Source organism: Geotrypetes seraphini, chromosome 15 (assembly GCF_902459505.1).
Source record: "Geotrypetes seraphini chromosome 15, aGeoSer1.1, whole genome shotgun sequence".
Taxonomy (NCBI): Eukaryota; Metazoa; Chordata; class Amphibia; order Gymnophiona; family Dermophiidae; genus Geotrypetes; species Geotrypetes seraphini.
Window position 1 is genome coordinate 2,107,903 of NC_047098.1, and position 20,348 is coordinate 2,128,250.

The following is a 20,348-nucleotide window of genomic DNA, read 5'->3' on the forward strand; positions in this document are numbered from 1 at the left end:
CTCCAAGGGTATTCACCAAATGTCTCATTGTGGTGGCGGCTTTTCTGCGCTCTCACCACCTGCAGGTATTTCCTTACCTGGACGATTGGTTGATCAAAGACACTTCTGCCCAAGCGGTCCTTCTGGCCACCAACCAAACCATCCAGTTTCTGCAACTTCTGGGATTCGAGATCAATCTACCCAAATCTCATATCATTCCCACTCAGAGACTTCAATTCATTGGAGCGATCCTGGACACACTCCTCATGAGAGCTTTCCTGCCATCCAATCGGCTTCAGACCCTTCAGTCTCTATGTCACCAGGTACTTCCTCTGCCGTCCATCTCAGCAAGACAAATGATGGTGCTCTTGGGACACATGGCATCCACAGTTCATGTCACACCTCATGCCCGTCTTCACCTGCGCACTCCTCAATGGACCCTTGCGACCCAGTGGTCCCAAGCGTCGGACTCTTGCTCACGACACATATCTGTGACATCATCTCTTCGTCAGTCTCTGCAATGGTGGTTGGTATCCTCAAATCTATCCAGAGGTCTTCTGTTCCATCAGCCTCCTCATCAACTAGTCATCACCACCGACGCCTCTCTGTACGCATGGGGAGCTCACTTGAACGAGTTCCAGACTCAGGGTCTTTGGTCAGCCCAGGAAAAGAAGCATCAAATCAATTTCCTGGAACTCAGAGCGATGTTTTACGCCCTCAAGGCCTTTCAACACCTTCTCTTTCCTCAGGTCCTTCTGTTGTGCACAGACAATCAGGTTGCGATGTACTACATCAACAAACAGGGTGGGACAGGCTCTCGCCTGTTATGCCAGGAAGCCCAGAAGATCTGGAATTGGGCCATAGATCATCATCTCTTCCTGAAAGCTATTTACATTCAGGGGAAACAGAATTCATTAGCGGACAAACTCAGCAGAATTCTCCAGCCTCACGAGTGGACACTCGACCCTGTAACTCTACAGTCTATCTTCACTCAATGGGGCACTCCTCAGATAGACCTCTTTGCAGCTCCTCACAATCACCAGCTGCCCCGTTTCTGCTCAAGACTTTACTCTCCACACCGTCTCACAGCAGATGCTTTTCTCCTCGACTGGTCGAATCTGTTCCTGTACGCCTTCCCTCCTCTACCTCTCATGTTGAGAACCTTGTTCAAGCTCAAGAGGGAACGAGCCACCATGATTCTGATTGCTCCGAGGTGGCCCAGGCAACATTGGTTCTCCCTTCTACTTCAACTCAGTTCCAGGGAACCTTTTCTTCTTCCTCTGTTTCCTTCTCTGCTTACGCAACAGCAGGGAACCCTTCTGCATCCCAACCTCCAGTCTCTACACCTGATGGCTTGGTATCTCTCGGGCTGAACTCGACTGATACTCTTTTGTCTCAGCCCGTTCGTTCCATTCTGGATGCCTCCAGGAAACCAGCCACTCTACAATGTTACCATCAAAAGTGGACGAGGTTTTCTTCCTGGTGTCTTCTTCATCATCTTGATCCCACTTCCCTAGCGGTGGAGACGTTGTTGGATTATCTTCTTTCTTTGTCTGATTCTGGCCTGAAGTCCTCTTCCATCAGGGTCCACCTCAGTGCCATTGCAGCTTTTCATGAGCCAGTCCATGGAAAACTTCTTTCAGCTCATCCCCTGGTATCCAGGTTCATGCGTGGGCTTTTCAATGTGAAACCACCTCTTAAAGCCCCTCCGGTTATCTGGGATCTCAATGTGGTTCTTTCCGCTTTAATGAAACCTCCATTTGAACCTTTAGCTACCTCTCCTTTCAAATTTCTCACTTGGAAGGTGCTTTTTCTTATTGCCATTACCTCTGCCAGGAGGGTCAGTGAGCTTCATGCACTGGTTGCAGATCCACCTTTTACGGTTTTTCACCATGACAAGGTGGTTCTGCGTACACATCCAAAGTTTCTCCCCAAGGTTGTTTCTGAATTTCATCTCAACCAATCCATTGTTTTACCTGTTTTCTTTCCAAAACCTCATTCTCATTCTGGGGAACAAGCTCTGCATACTTTGGATTGTAAAAGGGCTCTTGCTTACTATCTGGAGCGTACGAAACCCCACAGATCAGTTCCCCAACTCTTTCTGTCCTTTGATCCGAATAAATTGGGACGTCCTGTTTCTAAACGTACGTTGTCTAATTGGCTTGCAGCGTGCATTTCATTCTGTTATGCTCAGACCGGACTGACACTGGAAGGTTCTGTCACAGCCCATAAAGTCAGAGCAATGGCAGCATCTGTAGCTTTCCTCCGTTCCACTCCTATTGAGGAAATCTGCAAGGCTGCTACTTGGTCCTCAGTTCACACTTTTACATCTCATTATTGTCTGGATACATTCTCCAGAAGGGATGGTCACTTCGGCCAATCTGTTTTGCAAAATTTGTTTTCCTAATGGCCAACCTTCCCTCCATCCCTCTTTTTGTTAGCTTGGAGGTCACCCATCAGTCAAGAATAGCTGCCTGCTTGTCCTGGGATAAAGCACAGTTACTTACCGTAACAGGTGTTATCCAGGGACAGCAGGCAGATATTCTTGCGTCCCACCCACCTCCCCGGGTTGGCTTCTTAGCTGGCTTATACTAACTGAGGGACCGCGCGCCTCTGTCGGGCGGGAAGGCACTCGCGCGTGCGCGGTGCGGCCGAGCTAGAACTTTCTAAAAGTTCTTAGAGTGAGATCACTCTAAAATTGTCCGTACCGGGGCTCCGTCGGTGCCGTCACCCATCAGTCAAGAATATCTGCCTGCTGTCCCTGGATAACACCTGTTACGGTAAGTAACTGTGCTTTATGTACAGAGTAGGCAATTTTCAAAATAGCATTTTTGGAAATTGCCCTTCTATCCATTGTCTTGGTTTGTGATTAAAAAGGCGAAGATCTAAATTGATGCATCTGGTAATTGCATTTGTATGTTTCTGAGTAATGAATATGATCGAGGGTTAATGGCGTTCTCCTGTGGTTTCAGACTTGATTGCTGTCTCTTGCTGGGTAGGTTGAGCTCTAAGCAATGATTATTTAATCAGAGTCTGAACAGACAGTGCTGCCATATACCTGATCCTGACCCTTTAGTTTTGGCCTGACACTTTTCACACTTTCCATTTTATTTTTATCTGAAGGAGCACTCAAGAATGCGGTTTGTGTTGTGATTATGCTGATATATATACGGGTTTGTCTTTATCTGGGACTTGAATCTCTCTTTCATTCTTGAGTTTTACATCGTTCAAGCATTTATGAGACAACTATATAGACCCCTGATGCAGGCTTTCGGCTAAAACACTGACAGTATCGGGTCTTTGTGAATGAAGAATTACAGTCCCAGTTCTTAAGAACATAAGAATAGCCTTACTGGGTCAGACCAACGGTCCATCAAGCCCAGTAGTCCTTTGTGCTGTTTTTGTGATTGCGCCAGGTTCAGAAGCTTAGATTGTGAGCCCCCTAGAGACAGAAAGAACCTGCATATAAAGTGTATAGTGCTGCCTACTTCTAGTAGGGCTATAGAAATGAGTAGTAGTAGACCAAAGCTCCATCAAGCCCAGCTTCCTGTTTCCAACAGTGGCCAACCCAGTCCCAAGTACCTGGCAGAAACCCAAAGAGTAGCAACATTCTAGAGCTGAGATTGTGATGTCATAATGCCTCATTCCACCAATGCCTAAGAGCCAAACTCATCGGTGATGTCACAATGGCTTGATTGTCCTAGACTTGGCTCACATGAGAATATAAGAGTTGCCATACTGGGACAGACCAAAGGACCATCGAGCCCAGTATCCTGTTTCCAGCAGTGGCCAATCCAGGTCACAAGTACCTGGCAAGATCCCAGAAGAGTAAAACATTTTATGCTACTTATCCTAGGAATAAGCAGTGGATTTCCCCAAGTCCATATGGATTTTTCTTTTACAGAATTGTCCAAAGCTTTTTAAATCCTGCTGTGGAATGCTAACTGAATGACCTTCTCCACTGCTGACATAATTCAAGTCTGAGTCTGCTCATCCAAAAGAATTCTAGGTGACATAAGATTTTAATTTCATGTTTATCATTTTTCTTTAATTTTAGAGTAAAATGGGGGGGGAGGGGGACAAAGAAATAAAAATATCAATGTGTTGTGGTATGGATGTGTATTAAATTGAGAAAGGAAATGATCAATTCTCCCAATCTGAGATGGTGTCCATCCTGTCTTTGTGGAAACCACTGATAAACCTTTCTTCTTTCCTTCTAAGAAATGTGGAAATGTTTTCCATACACTCAAAAGAATAAGAATTTAATTTTAGATGGTCCTTTGAAGCCTGTTCAGAAGGGTCTTCCATCTGGGGGTGTTGGTGACAGTAAGAGGCGCCTGGGGCAGTAGCGCTCCTTCCAAGACCCCCCTGCCACTTGCACCCCCCTTCCCTACCCCGTACCTCTTTTAACTTGCTGCTCGCGTTGGCTCTCTCTCTGATATCACTTCCTAGCTCCGGGACCTGGAAGTGACATCGGAAGGGAGAGCTGACGTGCGAACAGCAGGTTGCAGTTGCTGCTCATGCCAGCGAAGAGATAGAAGTATGGTTAAGGGGAAGGAGGGGGTGGGGGCTCCCTCACCAAGACGGTGCCTGGGACGGACCGACCCACCTTACTATGCCACTGGTTAGTTAATCTTTCTGTAGTCCATCGTGATTTTATCTCACGTTCTGCTTAATAAAGTAAACTAAAACTTAAGTTTTATAGACCGTCATCTCGTGTTTATTTTATGACTGCATAGGCTCATGTTCACTATCAGTTTCAATTGCAATTTTATTCAAAACCTTGTCAACCATGGAGCCCTGAAGAAGGTGTGTTTATCGAAACACGGACCGTGTTGGGTCCCTTGCTTTATTGAAAGGTGGTATAATTGACCACATTTAATATTTGCTATAATAAACATAGCCTGCATCTAGTACATATTGTCTGCATTTTGTTTCTTGCTTGTTGTTCCTACACTGCAGCTTTCGTTGGATTTTTCGTCATCGTTTTGCTTTAAGATAATATCTATTCTATGTAATCTGTTACCGTTAATCTTAAAAGGTGACTTTTTGTTACATTTTTAGCTGTTGTAGTTATGAAGGCTCTTGCACAGGGTCAGAAAACCTTGATATGGCAGAAGATGGTGTAAGTTGTTAATGTTCCCCCCCCACACACTCACACACTCTTCTTCATTGATACATTGCACTTTTTGTAACATTATTATTGATAACCTAGACTGTTGTTTTCATTTTACTTCCTGATATAGTAAATCACTAATTTTGATACATTACTTTTAGAATTAAAAACAAAGAAACCATGAACCGAAGTAAGGAAAAGCAACATGAAAGACAGTCATGGGTAGAGAACATACCTTTCCTTATAAGAAATAGAGAGATGTTTTCCATACATCTCAAAAATAAGAATTCTATGAAATCATTTTAGGCAACCTTTTTTGTGCTATATGTAGAGACCAAGAATATTGCTTCATGGGGTGACCTCGCCTTCAATTCTGGTTGCCCTCTTTCAAAAAAAGATATCGCAGAATTAGAAAAGATTCAAAGAAAAGCAACCAAAATGATAAAGGGGATGGAGCTTCTTTCATATGAAGGTTAGGGCTGCTGCTCCTTGTGACCCTGTGCAAGTCACTTAATCCTCCATAAGTACCTGTATATATGTAAACCGTTTTGAGTGTGGCTGTGTATATAAGGTAGTATATAAGTCCCAATCCCTTTCCCTCTTCAGTTTGGAAAAGAGATGGCTGAGGAGAGATATTGAAGTCTAAAAAAAATCCTGAGTGGTGTAGCACGAGTAAAAGTGACTTGATTTTTTTTTACCCTTGAAAAATTACAAAGACTCGGGAGACATTCGATGTTACATGGAAACACCTTTAAAACAAACAGGAAATATTTTTTTCACTCATCAAATAGTTAAGCTGTGGAACCTGTTGCCGAAGAATGTGGTAACAGTGGTTAGCATAGCTGGTTTTAAAAAGGTTTGGACAAGTTCCTGGAGGAAAATTCCATAGTCTGCTATTGAGACAGATATGAGGGAAGCTACTGCTTTCCCTTAGATCAGTAGCTGCTGTTTGGATTTCTGCCAGGTAGTTGTGACCGAGATTGACCACTGTTGGAAATGCCCTTCTCAATTCCTCTCCACCATATTATTCTGAAAACAGGTGCTTCTAATCTTCATTGGGAGCCCCACACTGAGTATATTGGGTACTCGGTATTTGGGGCAGTAGGACTGCTCTAAAGGCATTTAGTGGTTGTGGACACAGCTGGTCATGTTTTACTAAACAGAGGGAACAGGATCACCCCTTCTGTGCGAGACTATTGTAATGTTGAATTAGACTAGTTCTAATAGGAGTGGCCTAATGGTTGGAGCAGTGAGATGTCAGGGTTCAAATTCCACGGCAGCTCCTTGTGAACCTCCATTGCCTCCAACAAGGATTTACATTGTAAAACCCTCCTGGGATAGGAAAATACTTGTCTTGTTCTACAACTGAAAAATGTGTGAGCCAAATCAAAAATATTTTTCTTTTAAAATCCACATACCTTAAGGCCTTGGTATTCACTTCCAGTCCTCGGGAAACCCTAGGAGGTCAGGTGTTCAGAATATTTGCAGTGGTATGAATATGCATGAGATTTGTGTGCCTTGGGGATATCCTGAAAACCTCACTTGGTGGCTCTTGAGGACTGCATTGAATTTGAACTGGTATATGTGGGCTATAAATGATGTATTGGTATTAAGGGAAAATGCATTCTATGAGGACAAGCAGGGGAGCCTGTTAATATGTATTAATCCGTGTGAATATATGTCCTGCTGTCCTTGGGCAGCATCTGCTATAGGTGACTGACTTTGTCTTCTGGCAGACAGGTTCAATTAGATTATAGACTCGCACAAGTCACCACTGAATAAGGAAGTGGAAGCAAATTAAGAAATGATTGGGGCGAGAGCTGCATAGGCCTAAAGCTGACCGTATTCCTGTTTGTATTAAAGGCCGTCTTTTTCAGATGGTTCTAAGGCAGCCTTAAAGGAGCCCACACCACTCAGAAACTCATGAATGGATGCCAGCTAGTCTTCAGCACCAGTAGGACTAGCAGAGCTTTGGAACTGGGCTGGTTTTGTGTGAAGTTTCTGTGCTAGGGGATTTTTTTGAGCAAGCTTGCAGCTATGGACCGAAAGTTTCTGTGCTTTATGTAAGATTTTTTTCCCCATTTTTTTGGACAACATTTTTTATGTAAAAAAGGAGGGTAAATGGGGAGTGGTAAAACATTAGGATGGGGATCGCTTCAGAAGAAGAATTTGGTGTTTCAAGGCTTCACAAGAGTTAAAGGTTTGAGAAGCGGAAGCTGGTACTAGAGAGTAAAGGCTTCTTTAAAGAGAAAAGTTTTAAGTTTGACTTTAAATTTTTCGAGCAAGTTCTCTAATCAAATTCCCCCCTCATGTCGGATCTTTCTGTTCCAGAGTTCGCTGATCATTGTAATGTCTCTGTGACCATGGCATGTTTCTCTGTTTTCCTTCCAGGTGCGTGCTACTATGACTCCAATCAATCTATGTATGTGTTTGGGGGTTGCACACAGAGTAGCTGCAATGCAGCTTTCAATGACCTCTGGAGGCTTGACTTAAATAGCAAAGAATGGATTCGACCCCTGGCATCAGGTGAGAGAAAACAGGCGTAATAGCTTTACAAGGAGGTTTATCTTTGAAGAATGATGGTACTCTTAAGCTCTGTCCACACTGAAATTGGTCTTGAGAACCGTTTTTGAAAAGTTGCTTGAGTTAGTATAACATACACACTAAGATTGGACTCGAATAAGTGGAGCTTGGTTATTACAGGAAACCAATTTGATAATCTACTGATTAGGTCTTGAGTAGAGATTGATACGGCGGACTGCAACTTAACCACGGCGGAAACACAAAAGCCTGACTTGCAGCAGACACGGGGAAAACTTTTTACTGCCCACGGGAGTGATAAAAAGCTTTGTCCTCATAGTACGGAACCCCCCTATCGTCTGTTTTTTTTAAATTGTCTTTCTTTATTATTCACCTTATACAAAGCAAAGCACAAAATAAACATACATAATAAATTCACCAAACATACATAAAATCATACATAAAACAATCTAAAGCAAGACAATCTAACACTAAACATAGAACAGGGGTCATCAACCATATTAATCACAGATAATCTCTCTACTCCCCCTGTCAGCCATACTTCATTTCACAAAAGAGATGACGTTTTAACAGTTTTCTGAATTTCATCAAACCCCCCTTATTGGGTAGCTTGTTTCATGCCTCAGGAGAATGCTCCTGCCCTCATTGTCTGTAATTGAATCTCCTTTCTAGGTGGGACAAATAAGTACCTATGTCCTGAATACACTTAATAGGGTATTTGGGGGCCAACCCATGCAGACTCAAATATACCAACAGCAGTAGCTTGTATCGGACCCTAAAATTGATCTTCAGCCAATACAGTTTAATGTAATAGTCAGATACATGTTCGCCTCTTGTTAGTCGATGCAACAGGAAGGGGAAGGCCATTCATTTTGAAGAGGCAGGTCTGCTGGCAAGAGGGAGTAGTCAATCCTTCCAGTCAATGTATGGGACGTGAGGGTTGTGGTTGTTCAAGGGTAGGGTCATTCAGGCAGGAGGGAGTAGGCATCCCTTCCAATTTTGGGTGTGTGGGTGGCTGTCTGTGGTGTCATCAGGCAGGAGGCAGTGGGCATCCCTCCTGCTGATTTTGGTGTCATGAGGAAGGAGGGAGTGGGCATCCCTCCTGCCAATGGAGGGTGGGGTCTTTGCACCGGCTGAACTGATCGCAGGGGAATCTCTGATCAGCTGAGCTGGCAGGACTTCCTGAAGCTGCCGGCTTCAAGGCTTCCGCTGCCAGCTCAGCTGTTAGGGGTTTCCCCTGTGGTCAGTATTAAAATATTTAAAAACATGAGTAAAGCTGGTTTTAAGAAAGTTTTGACAAGTTCCTGAAGGAAAAGTCCATAGTTTGTTATTGAGAGACACACGGGGGAAGCCACTGCTTGCCCTTTATCGGTAGCATGGAATATTGCTACGCCTTGGGTTTTGGCCAGGTACTAGTGACCTGGATTGGCCACTGTGAGAAGGGGCTACTGGGCTTGATGGACCATTGTTCTGACCCAGTAAGGCTATTCTTATGTTTTTATGTTCATGGTGGAAGCCTTACCTGAAAAGAGTATAAAAGGTCTTCTGAACTTTGATGAGGAACCAAAGTTTAGACCTTTTATACTCCTTTTCAGGTAAGGCTTCCAGTACGTTCACAGCTATGGCTGTTTACAGGGACAGGGACATATTTTTCCCCACGTCATTTTCTAGTGAGATCACTTGTTTGAATGGTTTTAGTGACTTTGCACTAACTAGTTTGAGCTGTGGATTTCTTTAGCAGCATCTATAGCAGTTTCTCATGGTTGATGGATTGTGTCTCAGTCTGAGAGAGTTGAATGTCCAGGCAAACAAGTGGTGCCCCTTTGGCAGCAGATGGAAACAAAGGACAACGACTTCACACTGCCCTCAGTTTTACTGTGTCTCTAGCAGATGGTAAATGGATATCCCAGGTAGCTCTCTTATGTAAGAAAAACCAGAAGAGAAAAGAGAATAAGGACATTCCTAGAGAGAGGATTGGCAGTACTGAAAGGAATGGTCAAATTGGTCTGAACAGATCGTAAAGGGCTAAACTTTTTCTTCCTCCCCACCCACCATCATATATTTCCTTTTATGTTCACTTTCCTCAGATTATTGTAGTTCATCCCATATTTCCCTTTTGTTCCTGTTTGTCTTAAATCTATGTATTATTTGTCCTACTAACTCCTCATGTGGTTGATTTTTGTAAAGTTTTAACCTGCATTCCTGTCTTTTTTTTGTAAAAATAATTTTTAATTGTACATCGCTCTGAAATTTGATAGTGGTATAAGAAATTTTAATAAAACTTGAAACTTTACAAGAATTTATTCAGATACTCAAGCATTTTCCCTGTCCTGGCAGTCTCACAATCTATCTAATGTACCTGGGGCAATGATGATCTATATGGGGGGGGAGGGGGGAAACCCAGTCTATAGCTACATGAACTAGTTTTCACATTAGAAGTCACCCACCTTTAAAAAAAAAAAAAAAAAAATCTAGGTGTAATTGTGGGCATTACATTGAAATTCTCTAATCGGTATATGGCAGTAGCTAAAAAGAATAATCCAGGAATAATTAAGAAAGGAAAGGAGCCATGCTTCCGGATCAGCCACATGCGGCGTGCAAGAGCTGCTGCAAGCGGTGCATTCCTGCAAACAAGTACAGCTGAAAAGAGAAAGGAGCAGCCCAGCTGAAAGGACTGTTGAGTGAGGTAACTGGGATCCCCAGCTGGCATGGAAGGCTTCCCTCCAACATCAGCTCTGACATCGGAGGGAAGCCTTCTGGGTCAGCTTTGGCAGAGGGAGGCAGGAAGGAGGCCTGTTTATAAATGAGATCCCCGGCAGCGGCGAACGCATTAGGTGCGAGGGTGGGGGAGGATGCTGGATTCACAAGGGGGGCTGTTGACCCAGAAGGGTGGGAAGGGAGGCGACTCGGGAACAAGGCCATTCACCACTCCATGGGGCGGTGAATGACCTTATACCCGCATCCGTGGCAAGCAGTTGATTCCCCCCCCCCCCATTCTGGCAGGTTACCTGCAGGTAACAGTCACCATGTCATTCTCTAGCTAGAGGTCTATATAATCCTGAGTGGAGTGGAAAGAGGAAATGATAATCAGTTGTCTGCTCTTTTAAAAAGTGCAAAGATTAGAAGACATGTTAAGAAGTTAGTAAGTAGAATATTTAAAATAGATTTGAGAAAATATTTTTTCTCTCAATGTACAACTAAGCTCAGCTTTTATCTGTAGGATTTTGAAAAGGTTTGGTTAAGTTCCTGGAGGGAAGTCCATAAACTCTTGGGAGGGTGAGGGAGACTATTATTCCTGGGAACAAGCAGTATGGAATCGGGTTCTAGCAGCTAATTTTGACCGTATTATAGAGAATACTGGACTTGATGCAGTGACCCAGTATGGCAGTTCTGACCCAGGCAAATATATTGGAAACTACAGATTTGAATCAGTGTTCCTCTTAAAAGAAAATGCTTCATGGCCTCGCAGTGCAGCTACATTAAACATAGGAGGGAAATCCATTGAGAACTAAATATACTGCTCTTAGACCCTGATCAGAATGCAAATGAAAAAACTAAGGCCAGTATTGGACAGACCTGCACGGTCTGTGTCCCATATGTGCTGATTCGGTGTAGGATGGGCTGGAGTGGGCATCAATGTGAAGTCCACTAATATGGAACATGAGGATATTACTGGCCAGACATTACAGTAGATATCCTGCAAACAATGGGCCTGATGGGCCGCCGCGGGAGCAGACCGCTGGGCGAGATGGACCTCTGGTCTGCCTCAGCGGAGGCAACTTCTTATGTTCTTAATGGGATGGTTGGATAGGCTGAAGTGAGCTTGGACGGCAATTTCATCATTTGAAGGACAAACCAGACTTTACAGTCGTATCAAAGAAGACGTGCTAATCAAATCAGATATTTTTTAAATGAGTATCAGGTCTTTATCTGCCATCATTTACTATGTTATATATGTATATTTCTTGGCTGACCTGGTGTCTTGGTGGCATGGGTGTCTTGGTTTGATTCTACGGTAGACTTTCCTCGGGCTGGGAATGGTGCAGAGGCAGCATGCTCACAGCTAATGCCAGTGACCTTGGATGAGGCTAGATTAGGTTCATAAAATAGGGCTAAAAAGACCCAAGGTGCCATATTTCAATCCTGGTTCTGTTTTGAGGAAACTGCTGGATCAGTCATTACATAGTGCCGATGACCTTGCTTAGAATAGTCTCTCTCTGCCATGAAGATTCAGTAGGTAGAATCCACAACAGGCCATCAAGATCCCTTCTCCTCTGGATTTCAGCAAGAGCTTGACCCCCAATATAGTTTTCCTGCTGCTGTTGTGCTGGTACCGTGGATCCTGAATGCCCAAAATGGTTTCTCATAACCAGCAAGATAGCTGGGATCTCAGACGATCAGGAGTTCAAGGGCTGGATCTAGATGTGCCAAGACTTGTTAACCCTGGCATCCTTGTGCTGTGGGAAAGGAGCAGGTATGTTCTTGTGGAGTCTCAGTCATTCTCTCTCACGGTTCCGTACAGGGACTTTTCTTCCCACCAGGCATTAGTTGCTTCTATTTCCCCTGAGGAGAACCTGTAGAACATTTTTGAGGGCTAAAACCAGAAAAGAGGATCACAAAGGTAGTGCTATCGAGCTTTAAAATAAAAAATGAGTAGCATGTGCTGCCATATTGAGTAAACATATTTGTACGTTAAGAACCTTAGAGGAAATGAAGAGCCTTTTTATATTCCTGTTCAGGAGACCTATACAGAAAACCACTCCCACCCCAACCCCAACCATTGTACACGTTTGTTGCTCTCCTGGCTCTAAACCCCCCACTCCTTAGGGGACAGTTTTCTATTTTCGTAGGAAGAGTGAAATCACTGCTGCGTACTTTTCATCTGCTCAGAGGTCCAGAATGCGTGCTGCTTTCTTTTCTCAATTTTAAACACAGTTCTAGGAATCCCTCCTTGCTTACTGAGGGCAGTTTTACCTGGCTGTGAAAATTCTCTATATGTATACAATAAATCTTTACCTTGACATCATTCTGAACCTTAAATACCTCTGCCCCTCGCTGGAAGGGCACTGACTGACAGAGTCCTGTGAGAATATTCACCAGCTGACAATCCCATGGGAAAAGGCCTGGAGGAAATGCTTCTGATTCTGTCTCGAGCCTCTCTACCACAGATGGATTTGGACAGTTCCTGCTCTTTGTATGAACATGTAGTGAATTTGTTGAGGTTTGCTCCTGCCCATCGCATGCCATTACTGTTGATGCATCAGAATGTTAATAAGGCCAGGAGCAACTTTCTTTATCTGGCTGTTCATGGTAGGGTATTTGTTGCCAGAAATGCTAAGGGCAGTGCTTGGAGTGGCTTGATGCAGCTGGAAATGAGCATCGCTTACTTTAACTTGTGACGAAGCTTCTTTTGGCTGTTAATGTGTGTGAGCAGGGGGTGGGGGAGTGTTCTTGCTCATACAGCAGGTCTATTGAGGTTACTTGGTTGGTTCTAATGAAGCTTGAGAAGCAGTTAAAATTCTATATACACATGAGAACTTCTTTTAGCTGGGTGCTTACAAGAAATCATTTACTGCGTGGTTTAATAAGCCACAGCAGAAATTAGGTTTCCAGAACTTGTGGGTGGGTGGCTTAACCATTAGGCAGACTAACTCTGATAACTATCAATGCTTACTTTTACCTGCAGTAGTAAATGTCTCAGTCATTCATATGGCATTGACCAATCATTCATAGAACTATTCACAAGATCAATGTCCCATATTTTCTTAGATATTTTTAACCATAATTTTCAGGGCTTCAAACATGCCATTTGGTCACCACATGTTTTTCTGGTAACCAAGTGTTTCTTAATGGCTATGGCTTCTTCATTTGTCCCAACAGCTCCCAATTTGCGGATAAGCTCTCCAATAGCTCAGAGAGATTTTTTTTTTTTTCTCTGAGCACGTGCAGTGCCCGGGCCCCACTGGGCATGCCCGAGCTCTACCCATTTCCCCCTGCTTCCCCCTAATCCCCAGGATGTTCCTAGCTGTGGCCGGGTCAGCCGTATGGGGAGGCGGGTGGGTTTTGTGGCTGACTATCCTGCTGTCCACGGAGAACCTACGTTACAGGTAAGTAACTACACTTTCTCCTAGGACAAGCAGAAACTACATAGATCGGGTTGGTTTGGATAAGTTTACAAAGGGGGACTTTTTCTTGAAGCAGCCTAACGGCGAAACATGTCCCTTTCCCGACTGGATAAGAGAGAGTGAAACGAGCAGTGCAAAATATTTGAGATAAGTTTTTAGTTATAAAGATTAAGTTATTGATATTTATATTTATATTAGCACTAAGCACTTTAAAATATAAGAAAATATAAAGAAAAATAATTAAAATATTAAAATACAAAAATAAAGAAAATCAATACATCGAGGGGGCAAATGAAGAAGCCATAGCCATTAAGAAACACTTGGTTACCAGAAAAACATATGGTGACCAAATGGCATGTCTGAAGCCCTGAAAATTATGGTAAAAAAATATCGAAGAAAGTATGGGACATTGATCTTGTGATAGTACTTTTACCTGTTGTCAGGTCAAAAGCGCACCGGGACAAGGCGCGCCCAGACAATTGAGCGCAGCGTGGAAGCGCGCACCGCTCAAAATTACTGTTTTTAGGGTACCCCCCCACTTTACTTAATAGACATCGCGCCGCGTTGTGGGGGGTTTGGGGGGTTGTAACCCCCCACATTCTAATGAAAACTTCACTTTTTCCCTGTTTTTAGGGAAAAAGTTAAGTTTACAGTAAAATGTGGAGGGTTACAACCCCCCATAACGCCGGCGCGATGTCTATTAAGTAAAGTGGGGGGGGGTTCCCCAACAAAAACCCCCCGTCAGAGCCCCTACAAACTATAATTTTCTTCGGCGCGCGCCTTTGTCTTTCGCGCCGTTGTCTATGAACCCTTTTACCTGCAGGGCAGACGAGCAGTTTTCAGACCATTCACCAAATTATGGACTGAATATCAAAACCTATTCACTGAGAGAGAGGATGGCTGTTCAGTTAGATTATGAAGCTCTCGGGTGGGGGGAGACAAGGGGTCTCAAATTTCATTGTTGGGTGGCACTTAATTTCAGGTTTGTCGAGGGCGTAATACCCTTGGCCCCAGGGGTAATGTTTTGTAGTTACAGCTGCAGTTCAGGACATGAATGAGGGACAAACCCAGGAGAGGAGAATGGGGTTTGGTGGGTTGGGGTGAGGTTGGTGTGACTACCTTTTGGCCTTCACTGCCTGCCATCTATCTCCCTATGGAATACCCTGCCCAGTGACTTGAGACATGAACCTTCCACTGACTGTTTCATATCCTTACTGAAGACATTTGTATTCAAAGATGCTTTTGATTATCCTGCATAAAGATGAGATTGAGAGGGGACATGATTGAAACATTCAAGGTAATGAAGGGAATAGACTTAGTAGATAAGGACAGGTTGCTCACCCTCTCCAAGGTAGAGAGAACGAGAGGGCACTCTCTCTAAAGTTAAAAGGGGACAGATTCCGTAAAACATAAGGAAGTTCTTCTTCACCCAGAGAATGGTAGAAAACTGGAACGCTCTTCCGGAGTCTGTCATAGGTGAAAACACCCTCCAGGGATTCAAGACAAAGTTAGACTAGTTCCTGCTGAACCGGAACGTATGCAGGTAGGGCTAGTCTCAGTTAGGGCGCTGGTCTTTGACCAGAGGGCCGCTGCATGAGCAACTCTTATGTTCTTATATCAAGCTCTAATGAAATTTGAAACATCATTTCCTGTTCCTCAAGTGCTGCTGAACCAGGATATGCAGTGGAAATGGCAGCCTGGACTCTACAATCTTGCTGCTTTGCACTACTGACATTTTAACGAGACTATAAGAGCCAAAACATACTGACCTAGGCTTTTGTAAAATGCCCATGGTATTGAGATTTTCAGCAGTTGTAAGAGATTTACAGAAAGCTAGTGATGAGCTGGGCCAGCCAAACCATTAGGCAGCTGCCTGGGGTGGCAGATTGAGGGGGATTGCAGAGAGTAGTACCAGTTGGAGAAAAACAATAGATTCTGACAGCCAAACAACCTCAGAACTGTTGGCACTTTTGTTTTTAACTGCAGGGAGTCCATTTACCTAGATTAATGCCATTTGAGAAATGCCTTCATCACACAAAGCAAAATTTAGTAGTTAAAAGTATGGTTGTGATGTTTATCAGGGGATGGGGGAGAGGATCTAAGGACCTGAATGTTAAAGGAGGGGAGAGCGTAGGGCTGAAGGGTTGTCTAGAGACTTGACACCCTTGCACCTGTCACAGCTTGAAAACTCTAAAGAAAAGATTTTTTTTCTCCTTCTGAAAGTGAGATAATCTCAAAGCTGACTTACCCCCCTTTCCCTCCAAGAATAATACCACACTCCCTGAACATGTTCTGTGTATGTGAAACCAAGAATCTGTTCTTCTCTTCATGGATCTACTTGAAAAATATTTGAATTCAGCTGGAGATTTGTAGACATTAGGAGGCTACTCTGTAGAGCAATGGAGTTAAGAGAAAGGGCTGTAGAAGAAGATGCCTTTAAGGCTTGGAAATAATTCAGGCGTGAGATGTAGATGGAGGGGGAGCATGCTGTCATTAAAAGCCAGTTGACCTCTATAGGTCCGAACTCTGTTCCCTACAAAAGGGCTCGGATTCCTTTTTTCTGACATGGGAGGCCTGAGAAGGTTTCTGTTGCTTATTTAATTTCTCACAAGGGCAGTGTCTGTATAAGAGCAGTGCCAGTTCAGAGGTTACTTATTTCTTCCTATTTATTTTTCCCTGCTGCAAAATCTCTTTGCATTCATTTCTAGCACATGTAGGTGGTGGTTAGCTTGGCACTTTTTTTGTGTGTGTGCTGCCAGGAGTGCTTTAACTATCTACAAGGGCAAACTTTTGTGGCTGCCTCCCCAGCCCAGCAGCACATCTTCCTTGGCCCCCTTTCCCCTTAAAAATTCAGTATAAATGTGCAGAGACATTATATAAGCCATGCCATTGATGGTTCTGTTGGTTCTGCCTATCAGAAGGAAGAAGTCCATGTCAGAAAGAGCAATAGAGCAGGAAGGCTGAAAAATAAAATGGAACGTGTATCATTTATTGAAACAGCTGTACTCTGTTGTAAAGGATATGTGGTGAACAAGAAGGACCCAGCATGGTCTGTTTTATTTATTTGACATTTATATCCCACATATCCGAAAATCTATGCAGGTAACAGAGAAAATACAAAATCAAAACATAAAACCCTGACATTAAAATCAACATAAAACACACACAAAACATCTAAAACAATCGGCTCACATATTGAAATTTAAAAAAAAAAAATCGGATCTAGAGTATATACAATTCTTTCTTCACTTATTAAACTTGAATGTCTAATATAAATTTTGAAATGCACTTTGAAAAAGATAAGCCTTCGAACACTTGAAAAAGTAAGAGTTCTGATGAAAGAGAAAAATCAGCCTAATTTATGCAGGGCCTTTTGCCCACTGGTAAAAGCAGTCCGGTGTGCCCCCCATGTACCACACCGATGCCTTCCAGGTTTAAACTACATTGTGTTTCCCTAAAACGGAACAAAAACTTTAGTGTGGACCTTTTTCAGTTTCTAAGCAGAATCGGAAAATGTAGCTAAAATGGTCTCTTAGATTTTGCAAGTACTTCCTTTCCCTTCACAGTAGCTGTGGAGCAAGGTTGAGCCGCTCTGTGTCTGCTCCTAATACTTGATTACTATTTAATGTATTGTAAACCGCTGTGGGTAAATCTGTTATTAATCGAGAATTAGAAATATGGAGGCAGGGTTCTTTGTGAAAGAGGCTTTATAACTAGGGGTCTGATTAAATGTGTGTAAGTAGAGCTGTGGGTCTGTTTTACTCTGGGATCCACTTTCTGCAGTTCTAGAGAATCTTGGGATGTTCCCATGAAAAGCCATCTGAAAGGTGGAGTCTGTAAGCTAAACAATTTCTTTCTCATATTAGAACCAATGAGCGAGAGAGACGGACAGATCCAGTGGCATAGTAAGGGGGGTGGCGGTCTGCCCCGGGGACCATGATGGTGGGGGCACTGGCACCGCTCCTTCTGTACCTCTAGTTGTTCGCCACGAGCAACAGTTTTAACATACTCCTCGAGACTGCATCGTCTCTCCTGCTGATGTGACTTCCGGGTGCCGTGCATATGAAGTGATGTCAGCGGGAGAGCCGATGGGGTGATGAGGAGCACGTGCGGCAGGGGGGATAGGGGGGTGGAGAAGAGGGCAAGGGGGGGCACCTCTCACCCTCACTATGCCACTGGGCGGATCAGGAACCTAACCTAATTTTTTGCCCTGAAAAATACCTGAAGAAGTTTGCTGGAGGCCGAGTTATTTTCTCCCCCTCATTCAACAGGACCAGCCTTTGCTTCCTTTCACTCTCAGTAGTCCTGCTCCACTCCCCTTCTCAAAGTGCTTCTAACAGCCCTCACTAGACACCGGTCTGTGTTTTCCTCTGGAGCGCTGGGTCTGACCAGAGGCGTGTGAGATTCCCTTGGTGAATGTGACTGGGAGCCACTCTGCCTAGCTCCCACTGCACTTTGACCTGTCTGACATTGTTTGCATTTTTCTTATCAGTCTGATTCCCAGAGCACTGCCTTTTCCAGACCATTTCAGTTACAGGATAAACAGCCTGCAAGAATCCTGTGAATTTCATTTCAGGATGCCTGGGAAAATAGGGTGAAGAAAATTTCCTAGATTTATCGTAGGTGAAGTTTTGTGGGTTTTTTTTAAAGTTAACAGACCCATGAAAATGTGGGTCTCAAGGCACTTGGAAGAAAGAGCAGATATTTGCTTCTCTCAAAAATCTGTCTAATTCTGCTGCTTTGTGGCTTCATTGAATAGCAAAAGATGCTGTAGGTTCAGTCCTGGATAAGCAGGGCGTGCTGTAGTGCAGGACCGAGAGGTACACAGATCTCGGTACTGGTCCTGAATGAAGTCTTTTGACTGGAGTTGGCTGGGAGTACTTTGGCAGAGTCATTCAGACTAATTAGTACCAGTGTGACTGTGGGCTGGGTGTGCAGATGTTGGTGCTAGACCTAGCCCTGGGTATTCGGACAGCTAAAATGGGGTTTTATTTAAATAAGCTTACCAACGACAGCCCCTGACCAGTGACTACAAAGCATAGCTCCCTGTGTCCCCACTGAGCTCAGCTAGCATAGTTCCTCTTTATAACTATTTTTATCTAAGCAATTTACAATAATATAATACAAAGAGGAAAACCAGAGATAAGGAGATGCGTTTTTTGCACTATGGGAGTTAAAGACCATAAAAAATATTTTGACCCATTATCTTTTAGACTATTGGTACAGGCTTTAGTTCTATCTATTTAGGATTACTGCAATATTATTTACTTAGGAGCCTCCAAGAAACTATTAAGAAAATTGAGGATGATTCAGAATACGGCAGTCCAATTGATTTTTGGCTTGAAGAAGAATGATCATGTTCTTATTATCGTTTGTTGCACTGGTTGCTGGTAGAGACACGAGTCTTGTTCAAGATCAGACTAAGCAATCTATATTCACAGTCTCCTCCCCCTCTTCCACTTTTATGAATTGGAGGATCATTCACTCAGATCCAGCCTCAAAAAGGTTGAACCTGGTTTTAGCTCCCTTGTACCCTGGGATGTATTTTGTCTGGCTCTATTGCTTGTCTGCTTCTAGTTTAGCTCCTCACAAAGCAATCTACTTAAATTCTATTCCCATCTATGGCAGTCTTCTGCAGTCCTGCTACTGGCCCCTCTCAGTGAGCACCAAACAGAAATATATTGCCAAAAAAAATTCCTTATTTCCACATGAGTCTCTACAGGTCTGTCCCATTATGCACTTTTTTTTCTTCCATTTCTATATTTCTTCACTGTTCTTCTAATTCTAGTTTTCCCATTTAGTCGAGGAACCTTTTGAAGTTTTCTTCCATCTAATAAGATTAGTATTTCTGAAGTCCAGGACTTTTACCTTTCAATGAACCATCTCCATTTGTACTCTGTTGCTGAATTACACCATTGAGTATTCAGTGAATCTCGGAAGAGCGCCCACTAGAACATCAGAAATTCTCCCCATTCATAAACATTAGATCTGTATTACCCCATCTCATGTATATTTCTTTACTAGTTGCTAAAACAGATCTCCCTACTTATGGACTCAGGATATCCCTGTCAATTTAGAAGGTTTGATGAAACTTGACAATCTTTCCATGTCTTGGATCTTGGAACCTAGCAGAGAGCATGCTGGATGTGCTCTATCAACTAGCAGACTCCGTTTCTTAGTAACATTATAAATGGTAGTGAATAAAGACCAGCATGGTCCATCCAGTCTACCCAGAATTGTACCTGCCACTCTGTTCAGCTTTGGTGTTTAGAGGTCGGATCATCCGCTTGATAGCAATGTGGGATGGCCTGGTGATTCTAGTAGCTCCGGACTGGCCTCAACGCCCTTGGTATGCAAAGCTCCCATTGCTATGCAGGACACTTGGTGGATCTGCAGTCTCTCTCCCTCTTTCTCTAGGCATGTGCATAGTTTATCTATACATTGATCTTGCCCCTTTAGCTTCCTAGTCTCAGTTTTCTAGTGTTCACGCCCCTCCCTACTCTAAGTAAGGGCTTGCAGCTCCTGAAAGAAAATGGTGCAGAAATCAAGACATGACGCATAATTGCTTTTCTTTGTATGACCATCAA

General features: G+C 43.5%; 1 protein-coding gene across 1 annotated transcript in view; it reads left to right on the forward strand.

Moving 5' to 3' along the window:
* Positions 1-20,348, forward strand: part of FBXO42 (F-box protein 42) — a 64,957-nt gene that overhangs the window by 20,479 nt on the left and 24,130 nt on the right. Inside the window, exon 4 of the mRNA XM_033921931.1 lies at positions 7,487-7,621. Within this exon, the coding sequence (XP_033777822.1) occupies positions 7,487-7,621 (135 nt within the window). The remainder of the gene's footprint in view (positions 1-7,486; positions 7,622-20,348) is intronic.